This window comes from Colletes latitarsis, chromosome 10 (genome assembly GCF_051014445.1).
Source record: "Colletes latitarsis isolate SP2378_abdomen chromosome 10, iyColLati1, whole genome shotgun sequence".
NCBI lineage: Eukaryota > Metazoa > Arthropoda > Insecta > Hymenoptera > Colletidae > Colletes > Colletes latitarsis.
The window spans coordinates 30,649,982-30,666,749 of NC_135143.1; the positions used below are offsets into that span (position 1 = coordinate 30,649,982).

General features: G+C 40.5%; 2 protein-coding genes across 6 annotated transcripts in view; one reads left to right on the plus strand and one right to left on the minus strand.

The window, feature by feature from the left end:
• Efa6 (Exchange factor for Arf 6) overlaps positions 1–16,768 on the minus strand; it is a 62,080-nt gene that overhangs the window by 32,152 nt on the left and 13,160 nt on the right. The gene's annotated exons all lie outside the window — the stretch shown is intronic.
• Positions 7,648–10,600, plus strand: LOC143346045 (putative tubulin polyglutamylase TTLL9). Its single transcript, XM_076773785.1, has 5 exons — positions 7,648–7,900; positions 8,555–9,017; positions 9,316–9,606; positions 9,849–10,278; positions 10,486–10,600. The coding sequence occupies exons 1-5, from the start codon at positions 7,709–7,711 to the stop codon at positions 10,511–10,513; spliced, it is 1,404 nt and encodes a 467-aa protein (XP_076629900.1). The 5' UTR covers positions 7,648–7,708; the 3' UTR covers positions 10,514–10,600.

Here is a 16,768-nt window from a genome sequence, read left to right on the forward strand (position 1 = left end):
GAAGCATAATTGACTCTCGTAACGCTATTTGTAGCATCAGCTGTCGTGCAACGGTTGCAAATATATGTTATAGCATCTAAAAGGAAACACATTTTCGTACGTAACGCCATAATCGTAAACGTCGACTGTTTTGCGTAATAAGAGCCGTTAGGTTAACCGCCATTGACGAACCATTTCCGACCATTGAATAACGTTCCATCTCTCGCTTGGCTTTTCAAGGTCGCCCATCATCCGCTTTCGAGTCCCCCTCGAGCTTTAGTTTCGACCCTCTCGACAATAAACGATAAAATAAAGCAATAGATATTAAATTCGTAAATGTATTTTAACAAAATATAACATTTGACGTTGTATCTCTATCCACGAAATAAAATATCATGTTATTCGAAATAATATTTTATGTAACGTTGTTCCAAAAATGGCCGCGTCTGCGATCCGTTAACAATCAAAATAATACCGAAGACCAAATTACGTGGTTCCCCCTGTAGACAGGGTATTCGGCCAACCCTGGGAAAAATTTTAATGGGGGATTCTAGAGGCCAAAATAAGACGAAAATCAAGAATACCAATTTGTTAATGGAGGCTTCGTTAAAAAGTTATTAACAATTAAATTCAAAAATTTCAAATCGTTCTGAAAAAATTACTTTCGGTTGCAGGGGTCAATTATAAGCATTTTTGGTGAAGAGACATATCCCTGAAATCCTACCCACTTTCGAGAAAAAAAATCGGATAGGTGTTGAATATTTTGGCAGAAAAAAAAATTTCAGATCGTTTTAAAAAAATTATTTTCGGTTGCAGGGGTCAACTACAAGCATTTTTGGTCATTATACGTACACCCGAAATCCTACTCAGTTTCGAGAAAAAAATTCCTTACCGAAAATATAATTTCTGGCCAGAAATCTTTGCCCGAATTTTCATGCGAATCTTTAAAACGTCATAACTTCTGAACGGATTGAACGATTTTAATGTTTAAAAAAGCAAACGACGCGTATTTTAGTGTAGAATATGTAGAAATCGCAAAAATATTCGAAAAGTTGCTCCTTGACCCCCTAAAATGAGAAAAACCCAATAAAAATGGTCCAATTTTCAAACAGCCATAACTCCTACAATAGTGAATATATTTCAATGAAACTTTTTGTGAAGTAGAGCTCATGAGTACCTACAAAAAAGTATTACACAACTTTTCTGTAGGGCGTCAAATAAAATTACTAAAAATAAAAAACCAATTTTTAAGGAAAATCGACAGGGAGTAGGTGTCTAAATTTTTCGGCGAAAAAAAAAAATTTCAAATCGTACTAAAAAAAATATTTTTGTCTGCAGGAGTCAATTTCAATCATTTTTGGTGAATAGTCATATCCCCGAAATCCTACTCATTTCCTAGAAAAAAATTCGAGAAGGTGAGAAATTTTTCGACGAAAGTAAAATATTTCAAATCGTTCTGAAAAAAATATTGTTAGCTGTGGGCGTTAATTACAATCATTTTTGGTGAATAGACATAACCCCGAAATCTTGCGCATTTTCGAGAAAAAAATTCAGTACGAACGGAACTTTAAACGTTAATAACTTTTTAACGAAGCCTCCATCAAGAAATTGGTATTCTTGATTTTCGTCTTATTTTGGCCTCTAGAATCCCCCATTATAATTTTTCCCAGGGGTGGTCAAACACCCTGTACATATGTCGTAATTCTAAAATCATCATGCAACCAGTTTCGTCCGTGAATCACTGTACTTCGTGACATCGTTATTAATCGCCTTATACAAGTTACATAAATTTCCACGGACGAGACTGTCGCCTCGATTACGCACGATCTGCCTGTAAAGCAGTATTCCAGTCACGAATGATGCGCGAGACTCGAAACAAAACGGAATTATAAATTCCAGGCGTAGCAAGAGTGAGTCAGTCTCGTAAATTCGATATTGAGCTCTCGACCCTCGTGTGTTTTCGACGAGAAAATGAACTGTCCTACAGTATTATCGAAACGACAGTTTAAAATTGAAAAATTTACAAGCATTATTTATTTTTGACTCGAACAAACCGAGTAGATTCGTCCTTAAGGGACGTGGGAGGTGGGAGGTGGGAGGTTTTAGACCAAGACGGTAAGATCTCCCTTTTTATGGGTAGAGTCGAGATCGAATTTACATTATTTCTTGCCACCGTCTAGCCAGCTCAACGAATTTCCATATTTCTTGCCGACGTCTCGATATCGATCCGATCCTGGTAAACGTATCCGCGGAGCTGAGCAAAGTGCTCGACGAGACGACTGGAACGCTTTGAACATTGAAACGGCGAGCACACCGCCAAGCCCTGGGAACTTCTTGGCTTCGCAAAAATGGATCCCGCCTCGAATCGTAATAGGGGAAAGGGAAGAAGCAAAGGAGGGCAAACACACCGTTATTTTCGCTACCTTCCTTTCTTACAGCTTTGATTGTGACTAACGCTGTCTTGGATTTGCAAATCTTCGCCGAATATAAAAGGTGGATGCCTATGGATCAAGACGATTATTCGATGAAACTTTCAATGCAATTCGGTCGTTTCTTTCGTTATTGTACTTTGAGGTTATGGCGGGGAGCATAACCTAACCAATCCCACGTTCCCTAAAAGGAATATCCTATAAGCGTTGAAAAGCATTTTTCTCGTTTTATTTTTCAGTAGAGACGCAACACAGATATTTAAGTATACAATTTCAAATGCGTCACCCTGTACACTTGGAGAGAAAGGCGACTGTCTCTAGAGAAAGGAATGCAACAGATAACTACCATGAAGGTAACAAGTTGCATTTGCAAACTATACCCGGATAAATTCTATACAGTCTATAACAAAACTCCCAACGAACTAATCTCGAGTAATGTAATGGTATAACAACTACCGAGCTAAGACGCGTCGAAAATCCAATTTATGGCTCGAACGAACCGGGCACCGTCTGAAAACCTATGGAAACACACGTTTCGGGTCAGCGAGCTCTGCAGCCACACGCGATAATTGATACCGATTGCAGTCACGTGTTTGGTCATGCGAGAGGGTTATGCGCACGCCAGCCACCACCATCGTCGACAAACAGGTCGACGTGTCATTCCCGTCGCGTACTGGTCACCGACCGAACACGATCCGTGCGTAATGCACGCGTGCACACGCGACGTCGGTGCACCCTACGATATGGCGTACGCCCCGTCTATCCAATTACACATTCCGTTATTAATATACTAACTCGTTTAGTTATTTTCATACGGCGAGACCATTTTGTTCACCTTATTACCGTTTTTCGATGTATACGGTGATTCCTCGATATAACGTCGCCATAATCGTTGCTTGTGTTTCTACAGTGCAAACGGAAATTACAATTTTACTCTACCTGCATGCCACGTTTCATGAAAATCGGTGTGTGTCGCTTAGGGTCACTTCTGGCATGTTCCTTGTCAGATCGTAACCTATCAGGCACAACCCTTCGTGCACACTTTTCTAAAGTAACAATCGTACGCGCATTTGCATAACCACCCACGTTATTAATCGATCGACTATACGGAGTGACAAATCAATAGACCAGGTTTTAGAATCGCGACGTCATAGTAGAGAGAGTGCACGTGAGGAGGCGCGGTGTGTCTAGACGCCGCGTGCCGACTGAGGAGTCGTGACAGAGCCAATCGTCACGCTACGCTACAGAGGGCCACGTGGGTGGAAAATAATAGCTATTTATATCGGCGTTATCGCCCACCGCTTGCTTCCGCCTGACGCTTAATGTTCTCTCCTTGTCGGGCTCTTCCGTTTCTCGTTTCACTTTCCTTCTTCGTCCGGCTCGTGCCACCAATAGAACCAGATAAGAGAGTGTCCGATTCCGCGGAAGATGCACAACCATGGTCACTGATACCGTGTCAATGCCGCAGTGATAACTTGTGTGTCTTTTAACCGCTTCGGTCCTGCGAATGTAAATTCTCTCGGCAAACCCACACACGTCCGATTGGCGAGTCTGACCAACATATGTGTCATGAACATAAGCGTTCGTGAAGTATGATAAATCTCTTGTAATCATAGGTTCATTCAACGTAACGTATCCGATAGTGCATCTTGCAAGGGATATGATCTAATAGATATCTAACTTACTAACAACTAACTAACTTCCGCTAATATGACAATTTCAAACTTATTTTGGAAGGTGCTGTCTTTTTATTTTTTTAATATACAGGGTGTTCGGCAACCCCTGGGAAAAATTTTAATGAGGGGTTCTAGAGGCCAAAATAAGACGAAAATCAAGAATACCAATTTGTTGATGGAGGCTTCGTTAAAAAGTTATTAATAATTAAAATCAAAAATTTCAAATCGTTCTGGAAAAATTATTTTCAGTTGCAGGGGTCAATTACAATCATTTGTGGTGAATAGACCTATCCTCGAAATCCTACCCACTTTCTAGAAAAAAATTCGAGAAGGTGTGAAATTTTTCGACGAAAGTAAAATATTTCAATCGTTCTGAAAAAAATACTGTTAGCTGTGGGCGTCAATTACAATCATTTTTGGTGAATAGACATACCCCCGAAATCCTACCCACTTTCTAGAAAAAAATTCAATACGGGCGGAACTTTAAACGTTAATAACTTTTTAACGAAGCCACTATGAACAAATTGGTATTCTTGATTTTCATCCTATTTTGGCCTCTAGAATCCTCCATTAAAATTTTTCCCAGGGATGGCGGAACACCCTGTATACAGTAGTGCACGATATCTTCGCTTTTCCCCTGCCACTCAGCGTTACGACCTCAGCGAAACCTGAACCAACAGAGAAGGAAAGAGAATCGGTTAAACAACAAGAAGCGAGACACAAGCAATACACCGAGACGCCGCAAGACGATAACAATAAAGAAATAAGAAAACTTTTTATCGCTGTAATTTTTATTCTACTTTTTTGTAACAAAACTTTTGTATTACTAACGACAATAACGTTCACCCGGTATATGCAATCGCGTGTTGAAAAGCATCCCGTACCCCTCGACGTGGTTTCAGAAAATATTATACACCAATTATTCTTCGCAACAATCTCTACATAATAACAATAATAATGATAGGCCTTTACTACGCCTATGCTCGTGTACAACAAGAAATAAAGTAAAAGAAAAATCTATGGAAGCAAAGATAAGTATACGTTACGGAACAAAGGCAAGGTACAGCTTAGTAAATGAGACGACATCATTCATTACGGGTTGCTGTAAGCCCGTTTCCATTGAACGCTCGGAACAGCCTCGGAAACGTTTCATCGTGAAAAGAATTATTCGATCAAAGGAACGTCCCGGGCGGTAACTAGCCGTGCTTCCCATCCTTTGCTCTTCGGTCAGAAAGAGCGTCAACGTTCGGTAATCACAAAGCTTTCGAAATTAATCTGTCAATTGGCGCGCCGAGTCGCCCACGGGAGCTCCGAGTTTCTCCTCGCAGCGCAGGCGGAACAGAAAAGAAGCTTACATCGTATCACGCCGTTTTATCCTCACTTCACCCTCTACTACTAACGCCTCGCGCAATATTGCTGGCAATATTCGCCACGAGAGGGAGACGGCTTGATACCCGGCGCCCTGAAATTTTGCGTGCCGCTTCCCCCCGTACGCCTAACGATACCGCGCGTGGTTCCGGGCAAATAATACAGCGTACTTGCTTAGAATAGAGATGTTTAACAGCCATAGACAACGTAACTAAGTATACTCGCCGCAGACTGTTCACCCTTTATTTTCCTGGGGGCGTTTTCGGGATAGATTTATTAATTCAAGCGTCCCCTCGGTACGTTATTATTTCACAGACTGCACGCGTCTCGCGTTTGACGCTGCGCACATTCTCTCACGCCTACAGTATTACCAGAATTTATTGCTGTTTAAAATGATTTGTACTTTACAATGTACGACTTTTACGACTTGAACTGTTTAACTAACCTATTAAAAATTCCCTAACCTTTTCGAACTCCAATTACAAGAAATTGGATGACTAGATTTATACACATAACCTAACAATTTACATTGTATTCTTTTTGAAAATTAACGTTTTCACCCTGAAGGATCTTTCGAACCCATAATATATTAATAACGGTGGAGGATAAATTACATACGTGGTTCCGTCGAGTGAAGATCTTATTAAAATTCATAGAACGCAAAACCCATACAGTTCTGCGCGAGTGAAACCCACAAAGCCTCGTAACTTGTTCGAGCCGCAAACTCTGATTAATAAGATAGGCGTCCCAGATAGAAGACGAAGTGTTTCAGCGAACATTTCACGCGTTACAATCTAACGTATTAAAGAAAAAAAAAGATTTCTTTTTCATTTATTTTGTTCCTTTCCCATTTCTCACGCCACACCCTGTCCACGATCGCTCGGAGAACTAGTTCCACGATACATTTACATTTAAAACCGCATCGAGCAAGAAACGAGTCATGTACCTAACATTAGCGACGTTTGCTCGGCGATACGAAAGAAAAAATTTTGTTCGAGCTGCTCTCTTGGCCAATGGAGTCGCGCGCAACTATGGTGGTCGTGTTCGCTGCGTAAAACACGAAGGGACACGGGGTCTCAAAGTTTTCTACGGTAGCTTCTGCTGGTTCTAACGGTAATGCACGTGCGACGAACCGGATGCACGCCCTTGCTTGCAGCTCGCGTACATGGCATATGCATAGATGCACCAATCACGACTACTGGCCAACGTCTAAGCGCATTGTGTTGGTATTTTCCAGTTCTTTCAAGCGTCGTGCTCTTCCCTTGGTGTCTTTGGCCTCCGGGCGACCAACTCGAACCTTGCGAACCGTGCAAGTATTCAAAACTTGAACAGTTTTACCGTAGATTTAAAATGTTAGATATTTATTCGCTTGAAAAATGGAAATCTTGATTACGTACAGTAATAAATTACATTACGCTGAAAGCGGTTAGAAGATGACGCTTCTGCGTAATTTTAGAGAACGCATCGCACGCATCAAGGATGAAAGAGACAATTTGCATTCAATTACATTTCAATGTTTACTGAGTACGTGTACAGTTATATGCATGATTGAAGATGCTGAATACATTATTGGATAATAAATTTTTATAGACATACGATCATGCAAGCTGTATACTTTTAGAATAATTAAACTAAAATATTAAAATTTCTGTTAATGTTCGCTTGTATCCTCGTATTAAATTTCTGGGTGCGTCACTGGTGAGTGAGCAAAATTTCCCAAACATTGATTTCACATTTCTGAAGAATTTATGGCCTTCGCCTTATATCGTACAAAAGGTTCACGTAGGTATAGACCAGGCAACCTTTTTTGGGTGATGAGCCATAAAATAAAAGGTTTTGTCCATCCTGTTAAGGGCTACGCCATTAGGAGAATGCGGAAACCCTTAAAATCGTAACATTTGTATTCAATAAATGAATAAATAAATAAAAATATTAATTTTAATGAAAGGTAGAAATGTAATACTTTTATATGTATTCCGTCGTTGATATAGAATAATCAATGTCAGAAAAATGGACGTTCCATTGTCTTGCCTCCCTAATGACACAGAGAGGGGAGGTTCCGATGTAGTTCGATGGAAAAGACGCGTATTATTGGGTCACAATCGAACAGAATCCGCAAAGAACTGAACTTGCACGAAGGACACTGCGCAACCGAAATCAGTTCGACCAATTCGTGTTTTCGTTCGTCGAGTGCCAGCAATTTCTTCTTCGATTGTTTCGATTGGCCCCCAAGAACGTCGCGTCTCCCTCGAAACTATGTCCAAGTGTGCGGTATCGAGCCGGGAAACCACCGAGCCAGCCACGGAGTGGTCAGCGTTGCCTCCACCGCGAGAAAGGAGGAATTCTACCACGAAAAAGAAGCAGAACGGGGACGACAAGGTCGTCAAGTTCCGCTGTGACTTTCCCTCGACGCAGGTTAGGGTGATGCTGGCGAGAGGATGGACCCAGGTAATGGAATGTCCCTTATTCATGCGGCGACCTTAACGAGCCTCCGCTCAGAGGGTGGGAACTGGTCTCTGGTATCCCTTTAAGGCCATCTCGTCGAACAAAACCGTGTTAAAAGCGCACCGGTCGCCCCGCTGTGGAAGAATGTGGCCGCGATTATGCGAAAATCCGCATTGTACCTTCCCTGTTCCCAACAACGGGAACCTTGATCCTAGATTACGAACAGAATGCTTATGCAACCTACCACCGGGGAACAAGACTTAATTTCGCAATGAAAATTCGGTTCTTCTTCGGGGACCGTGTCGATGGTCTTTTTAGGGTTATGTCATTTTTTTTATAGCTATTCTTCCCACTACCACGGTTTTATGCATTTCTTTTTTCGACCAAAAGATAGATTCTTTTCAAATTTAGTACATACGAGCTCGATACTTGTGTCTTTTAACGGTTACAAGGTGTGGCATCGCTTCCCGTACTCGCCGCCAGAGGGCTACGCTCTTGTCTCTCTCGCAAGCACTCGAGCGACTATCTAATATCCCAGTGGCTAAAGCAGGGTCTGCTAGGATCCCTTACCATTTCTCCATCGAGCAAGCACGCCCACAAGTGTTTCAAAACGATGCATAAAATATTTAAATAGTCCCCCGTCCAATTTTGTTCAAGGTAACCGATCCCAACGATCTCAGCTGGCATCTTTGGTGGTGCGAGACCAACGACGTCCGCCAGGCCCTGGACTCGAAGCTCACGCCCTACCAGAGGATACCCCATTTCCGCAATCACTACGAGCTGACACGAAAGAACTACCTATACAGAAACTTGAAACGCTACAAAAAGTCGCTTTTGAAATCAACGAAGACCGACGAGGCCGAATTGTGCGACTCCATGCCGCTGACATTCGAGCTGCCCAACGACTACAGTCTGTTCGCGGAGGAATATCACAAGCAACCGGGTGCCACGTGGATCGTAAAACCGGCGGGACGGTCGCAGGGCAAAGGCATCTTTCTGATCAAGAAGCTGAAAGATCTGGCCGAGTGGAGAACGAAAGGATTATTTTTCCAACAGATGGAACCGCCGGCGGAGACTTTCATCGTTCAGAAATACGTGGAGAATCCGTATCTACTGGCAGGTTCGTGTTTTCGCGCGACAGTGTTGCTTTCAGGCGGCTTATCGCCGCGAAGAATGGGCCTGTTGTCGAGGCGGATGCCTCAATACCTCCGAAAGCACGCCCGGGGAAGGATGGGGTGGTAGCTGAAATCCCGCGAAGCTTTTGCGGCTGGGTGTCGGAGAAAAGAAGAATACTCGAACGTCGAACGATTCAAAAGCACTTTCTTCGATGGTCTTAGGGGCTCTGTACAGAAATCGACCGTGTTCCTTCGGGGTGCAAACGCGCAGGAAAGTTTGTAAACGTTCCGTCCTGGTTTCAGGAAGGAAATTCGACTTGCGTATTTACGCTCTGGTGACCTCGTTTCATCCTACCAAGGCGTGGTTGGCCAGGGAAGGCTTCGCGCGGTTATCGGCGGAGCTGTTCGACCTGGAGAATATCGACGACAGCAGGGTGCACTTGACGAACATGGCGATACAGCTCAAGACCGACGAGGAAGACAAGAAGGCAGAGCTGAAGAAAGGCTGCAAATGGGCCTTGAACAAGGTCAGAGAGTACTTGACCGCTCGGCATGGGGTGGACGCCGTCGAAGCTTTGTTCCAGAAAATCGCTGGTCAGTTTGCTTGTTAAAAAATTTCCATAGACTGTGGCGTTACCTTCTATGCTCACCACCAGAGGGGTGGTGCTCTCACAAGCGCTCGACCGACTTCCTAACATCCAGTCGTCTAAAGCAGGGTCTGCTAGAACGCCTTACTGATGAGTCCACTAGCGCCACAGAACAATGCTATGTGTTAATTACTTGGAATGCAAAGAGTTTAAACATCAAAAATAAATTTTATGACCTGAAACTTGCAGGTGTGATAATGGCCAGTCTTCTGGCTGTACAGCCGGTGATGATGCAAGGAAAGAATTCGTTCGAGCTGTATGGCTACGATATACTCCTCGACGAAGATCTCACACCCTGGTTGCTCGAAGTGAACGCCTCGCCAGCCTTGACCGGCACCGACAGCGACGATTATCGCTTGAAGTTCGACCTCATCGACGACACGCTGAACGTTCTCGACATCGAGGGTCGTTTCACAGGCAGGGAGACGAGAATCGGCGGCTTCGACCTCTTGTGGAACGACGGCCCGGTATGGATCGCTTGCCCTAATCCTTCTATCTGCGGAGAACCGTCGAACGACCTCAGAAAGCTCAACATTTACCTCGGCGCTCGGAACGATCGCGTCGGGCAGTTACGTCAGCTTCGCAACTGCATGAACGGAAGACGCAATAAAAGCGCACGGTAAGTGACCTAGACTCCCATTAGTGGAGTCAGATTAGTGTGAAAATATGCTTGTTTCGGAATAAATTTACCAAGAATTAATATACCTGAAACCTTCTGGTATATGTTTTAAATACATTACATTTCAAAGCTTACCCGTTGGCATTAAAAATACCAAACGTATTTTATTCTAAAAATTATCGAACATTTTTATTTTTCACATTCCAGTTTGAACAAATGTCGAGGATATCTCTAGATAACGGAAAACTGGCTTAACAGTCAACGACCAACGCGTTACCGCGCGAATTAACGAGGCAAACTATTTAAAATAATTATTCCCGACACGTTTAAGAGCATTTAACCGCAAAATTTTATCTGGCGAGTTTTTTCCAAGTAAAAAGTTTACTTGGCTACGTGATCACCGCCCGAGAAGTTTGAAACGTTGCTTGCACGATGCGTCGCTGTAATGGCCGGTAGATTAGCGTCGTTCGCGGCTGTCGGTGAAATTAACGCGATTTGCGGTCGGCATGTTCCGTTTTTGCGCGTTGCAAGGACTGGATGGGCAAATTAACTTTGCGTAAGAACGAGAAGAATACGCCGGAACCTCGATAATTGCAAGACATTGGGGCTGAACGTTTCTGCGATAATCAAGGTTCTTGCAATAATCTAAGTAAGCAATCCAGTGAAAAGTAGTTTCACATAACCTATCTCTACTGTCTATGGTCCATGCCGTAAACTCTTCAACCTTACTTGTGGTGCTAAGCTACTAATCTCTTCGTTTGCTATAATCCAGGTTCCATCGTATTGAGAAAAATACCGAATAAAAATTAATTTATAATTTTATAAATTGTAAAAAATATAAAGTTTTAAATTCTAAAAATTACCATAAGAATTTATACTTTTTTTTGAAATCTTGTACCGCATCACTGCACTCAACGATACAATGTTTGCCAATTTCCCCGGTATAAAGTAAATTCATCGATTCCCCTGTGCACAGTATCGCCAGTCAGTTAAAAAATAACACGCTTTGCAGATCGCGTTTCAATTCCAATTCAAGTATCGTAATAAACCGTTCAGCCGTGTTTGTTGTATGAGAAATTCCTGTTTTCGCTTCGCAAAAGATTGGACGATATTGTTTGATTAAAACAATATTTCCGCAACGTGATCAGACACGCAGAATTCTGCACGAAACGTCGAAACAACAGATAAATTTCTGTGCACCTTTATCGTGCGTGCCATTGTACTGGAAATAAAACAAGGCAATTTCACGAATAAATTCACAGATTTTACTTTCGCGACGAATGCATACACGGACAAAAATAATAATATTACGAGTATAACAAACTGTTTAATTGAAAACAGAAAATGCGGTTAATGGAAATTTGGATCAACTATATAGCTTCTTATGTTTTACCTAAAAATCTTGAACGTAAGTATTTTTTGTTATAAATTTAAAAAGTTATGTAATATTTCTGCTTTGCAAAATGTTTAATCATTGATAATGACAAAATACGGTTACGGTTCAATCATCGATAACGATAAATTATGCATATTCATTCTTATCATTGTTAATGACTAAACGTTTTGCAAACCAGAAATATTATTTCGTACAAAATATACACATATTGTAACAAGTTTATTTTTGATAATTTATAACATTGAACATAAACGTAGTACTTTTCTTGCTAGTTTTAAAACCGTTGACACGTACTATTTAAAATGCCTTATCGCACGGCTATATTCGATGTATAGCCACTCTTATAGACCATGTGCTCTACATAACCTCTAATAACTGTCCAACTTTCCGACGATAAATAACAAGGTCAAAACGTTGGAAAACTATTATTATTGTAATCTAGCTACGTAAAGTGTAAGGCAGCATTATCTAGACATTATCGAATTCACAAAAATTGAACAGAAAGTACAACTTGTTTCTTTGTATAAACATGAAACACCTGCGTCCATAATCTTTCTCGGATCTTTCACGCGGATCTCGTTTCTTTTCGTGCGACGTTTCTCGGCTCGTTCGCGCGAATACTTTTTTCCCGTCCAATTTTTCTTAGATTTGTCGCGCGGATCTTTTTCCACCTTTAGTGCAATTTCTTCTAGACGAGGCGGACTTTCTTCTTCCGTGCAATTTTTCTCATATCCCTCGCGTGAACTTGGTCGATCCGTCGGACTCGACGTCGCCGACGGAGCCATCGAATCCTCGTTTTTATTGTCCGATTCAATTTCATTGTAGCTACATACGTGGCAACAGCGGCTGTGGCACCAACTGGCTGAAACTAACGAGCACGAATTTGCTCAATGCCGTGCGCCTGGCGCATAAATGTATATGCATATTCATACACGGCTCCACACGCTCATGCGCCAACGTGTGCAGCATAATCCTCTGCCTGCGATTCGTTCCACTTCCGTGAACCCAATTTTTCCGATGTGTGACGCAAATTCCATGAAAATGGACCTTAGAGGCGAAGCCAATCGTGCTTCACCGTCGCGTCGTCTTCGACACTGGGTGTTTCAAGATGTCGCTGCCGTCGCGCCCAATTCGCAGAATTTGTATAAACGTCAAGACTTTTGGTAGGATCGAGATTGAAGCAGCGAAGATGTCGAGAGGGACTGTTTTTTAGCGGTACAGTCTGTACGGTCGTAGATGTATTTTTGCGGTTTGTTCGCAACAAGATAATGTAAACGACGACAAAACGAAACCGAGGAAACAATTTTTTCTGTCGAGCAGAGGACCCCCGACGACCCAGAAAATTTTTTGTCCGCCGTGCACTCGGCGGCTGAACTTATTAGATTCGCAAAATCGTGTCGCAAGCACGAAAGAATATACTAAAGGGGAGGAGGCAATGTACTCTCGCTTTTACGCGGCCTTTTCTCGTCGTCGTTCACTCCTCACTTTTCAGCCGGGGACTAAATTTAGCGAAAGAGTCGTATAACTCGGTAAGCGTGCTCGTATTATCCTGATTCTTCCAAGCAACAGCGAGTAAACTCGTTAAAACGTTACTTCACGATTGTCGTTTTCGCTTCGCTTCCAATCTGCGCTGCGCATAGTTTCGTTCAACGTTGACACGCTAGCTATACGTATCTCTCTGAACCGCTTCAATTACCGAATCGATTTTTGCTTTCTAACCTATAAACAAGGTACCGTCTTAGCATTAAATGCAATACACCCTTATTTAAAGTCCTTTCTTAACTTTGTCGGTCTTCTTCGACAAAATATATTTGTAATTTACAAAACGTACAAACATTATTAAATTCGCATTTACATACAGAACTTCGTTCGTTAATCGGATCGAATTTCATATAAGTTGCTAATTCGACATCGATGCTGAATGAAATTCCACAGTTTATGTGTTAATCGCTCGGAATTGTAGTTACTGGTACGAATCGATTCCACTTGTTCGCGAGCTGCTTGAAATAATTAGAGGATCATCCTCTCGAACCGCTTCGTCATCTGGCATCTGATACTTCAACAGCGTCGACAAATTACAAAAGATTGATATTCGGTAATATCTGTTACATTACTCACAGCATTTTATATAGGGTGTTCGGCCAGCCCTGGGAAAAATTTTAATGGGGTATTCTAGAGGCCAAATAAGACAAAAATCAAGAATACCAATTTCTTGATGAAGACTTCATTAAAAAGTTATTAACGTTTAAGGTTCCGCCCGTTCTGAATTTATTTCTCGAAAATGCGCAGGATTTCGAGGATATGTCTATTCACCAAAAATGATTGTAATCAACCCCCGCAACCGAACATAATTTTTCCAAAACGATTTAAAAGTTTTTTTTTTTCGTCGAAAGATTTCACACCTCGAATTTTTTTCTAGAAAGTGGGTAGGATTTCAGGGGTATGTTTATTCACCAAAAATAATTGTAATTGACCCCCACAGCTAACAATATTTTTTTTAGAACGATTTGAAATTTTTTTTTTTCGTCGAAAAATTTAGGTACCAAATTATATTTTCGGTAAGGAATTTTTTTCTCGAAAATGCGTAGGATTTCGGGGGTATGTCTATTCACCAAAAATGATTGTAATCAACCCCCGCAACCGAACATAATTTTTCCAAAACGATTTAAAAGTTTTTTTTTTTCGTCGAAAGATTTCACACCTTCTCGAATTTTTTTCTAGAAAGTGGGTAGGATTTCAGGGGTATGTTTATTCACCAAAAATAATTGTAATTGACCCCCACAGCTAACAATATTTTTTTCAGAACGATTTGAAATTTTTTTTTTTTTCGTCGAAAAATTTAGGCACCAAATTAGATTTTCGGTAAGGAATTTTTTTCTCGAAAATGCGTAGGATTTCGAGGGTATGTCTATTAACAAAAAGTGATTGTAATCAACCCCCGCAACCGAACATAATTTTTCCAAAACGATTTAAAAGTTTTTTTTTTCGTCGAAAAATTTCACACCTCGAATTTTTTTCTAGAAAGTGGGTAGGATTTCAGGGGTATGTTTATTCACCAAAAATAATTGTAATTGACCCCCACAGCTAACAATATTTTTTTTAGAACGATTTGAAATTTTTTTTTTTCGTCGAAAAATTTAGGCACCAAATTAGATTTTCGGTAAGGAATTTTTTTCTCGAAAATGCGTAGGATTTCGGGGGTATGTCTATTCACCAAAAATGATTGTAATCAACCCCCGCAACCGAACATAATTTTTCCAAAACGATTTAAAAGTTTTTTTTTTCGTCGAAAGATTTCACACCTTCTCGAATTTTTTTCTAGAAAGTGGGTAGGATTTCAGGGGTATGTTTATCCACCAAAAATAATTGTGATTGACCCCCACAGCTAACAATATTTTTTTTAGAACGATTTGAAATTTTTTTTTTTTCGTCGAAAAATTTAGGCACCAAATTAGATTTTCGGTAAGGAATTTTTTTCTCGAAAATGCGTAGGATTTCGAGGGTATGTCTATTAACAAAAAGTGATTGTAATTAACCCCCGCAACCGAACATAATTTTTCCAAAACGATTTAAAAGTTTTTTTTTTCGTCGAAAGATTTCACACCTTCTCGAATTTTTTTCTAGAAAGTGGGTAGGATTTCAGGGGTATGTCTATTCACCAAAAATGATTGTAATCAACCCCCGCAACCGTACATAATTTTTCCAAAACGATTTAAAAGTTTTTTTTTTCGTCGAAAAATTTCACACCTTCTCGAATTTTTTTCTAGAAAGTGGGTAGGATTTCAGGGGTATGTTTATTCACCAAAAATAATTGTAATTGACCCCCACAGCTAACAATATTTTTTTTAGAACGATTTGGAAATTTTTTTTTTTCGTCGAAAAATTTAGGCACCAAATTAGATTTTCGGTAAGGAATTTTTTTCTCGAAAATGCGTAGGATTTCGGGGGTATATCTATTCACCAAAAATGATTGTAATCAACCCCCGCAACCGAACATAATTTTTCCAAAACGATTTAAAAGTTTTTTTTTTCGTCGAAAACTTTCACACCTTCTCGAATTTTTTTCTAGAAAGTGGGTAGGATTTCAGGGGTATGTTTATTCACCAAAAATAATTGTAATTGACCCCCACAGCTAACAATATTTTTTTTAGAACGATTTGGAAATTTTTTTTTTTCGTCGAAAAATTTAGGCACCAAATTAGATTTTCGGTAAGGAATTTTTTTCTCGAAAATGCGTAGGATTTCGGGGGTATGTCTATTCACCAAAAATGATTGTAATCAACCCCTGCAACCGAACATAATTTTCCAAAACGATTTAAAAGTTTTTTTTTTCGTCGAAAAATTTCACACCTTCTCGAATTTTTTTCTAGAAAGTGGGTAGGATTTCAGGGGTATGTTTATTCACCAAAAATAATTGTAATTGACCCCCACAGCTAACAATATTTTTTTTAGAACGATTTGGAAATTTTTTTTTTTCGTCGAAAAATTTAGGCACCAAATTATATTTTTGGTAAGGAATTTTTTTCTCGAAAATGCGTAGAATTTCGGGGGTATGTCTATTCACCAAAAATGATTGTAATTGACCCCCGCAACCGAAAATAATTTTTCCAGAATGATTTGAAATTTTTTGATTTAACTTTTTAATAACTTTTTAACGAAGCCTCAATCAAGAAATTGATATTCCTGATTTTCGGCTTATTTTGGCCTCTTGAATCTCCCATTAAAATTTTCCCGAGGGATGGCCAAACACTCTGTATACCTACACTATTCCCTGCGTCATCCAAGCCCTACGTCATTTAATCCTCTGCATCACCCGTATCTCTTGCGTCACGAAATTCTAATTTACGCTTTATAACACTATTGCCTAAGCCTCGCCTTATCCTATTATCGCCGCTTTTATCCCGAATAAAAAAAAAAACTAAATATACAATTTCTGAAATTGTTATCAATTCCACTAAATTTCCATCTAAGTGAAATTGTTATCAATCCAATTCCACATTAATTAAATAAGCACCATCTTTATAAATCTAGTGTTTCATCGAGATACCTATCGATTAGTTTCGAGTACAGCCCTGAGGATGAAATTTGAACGGC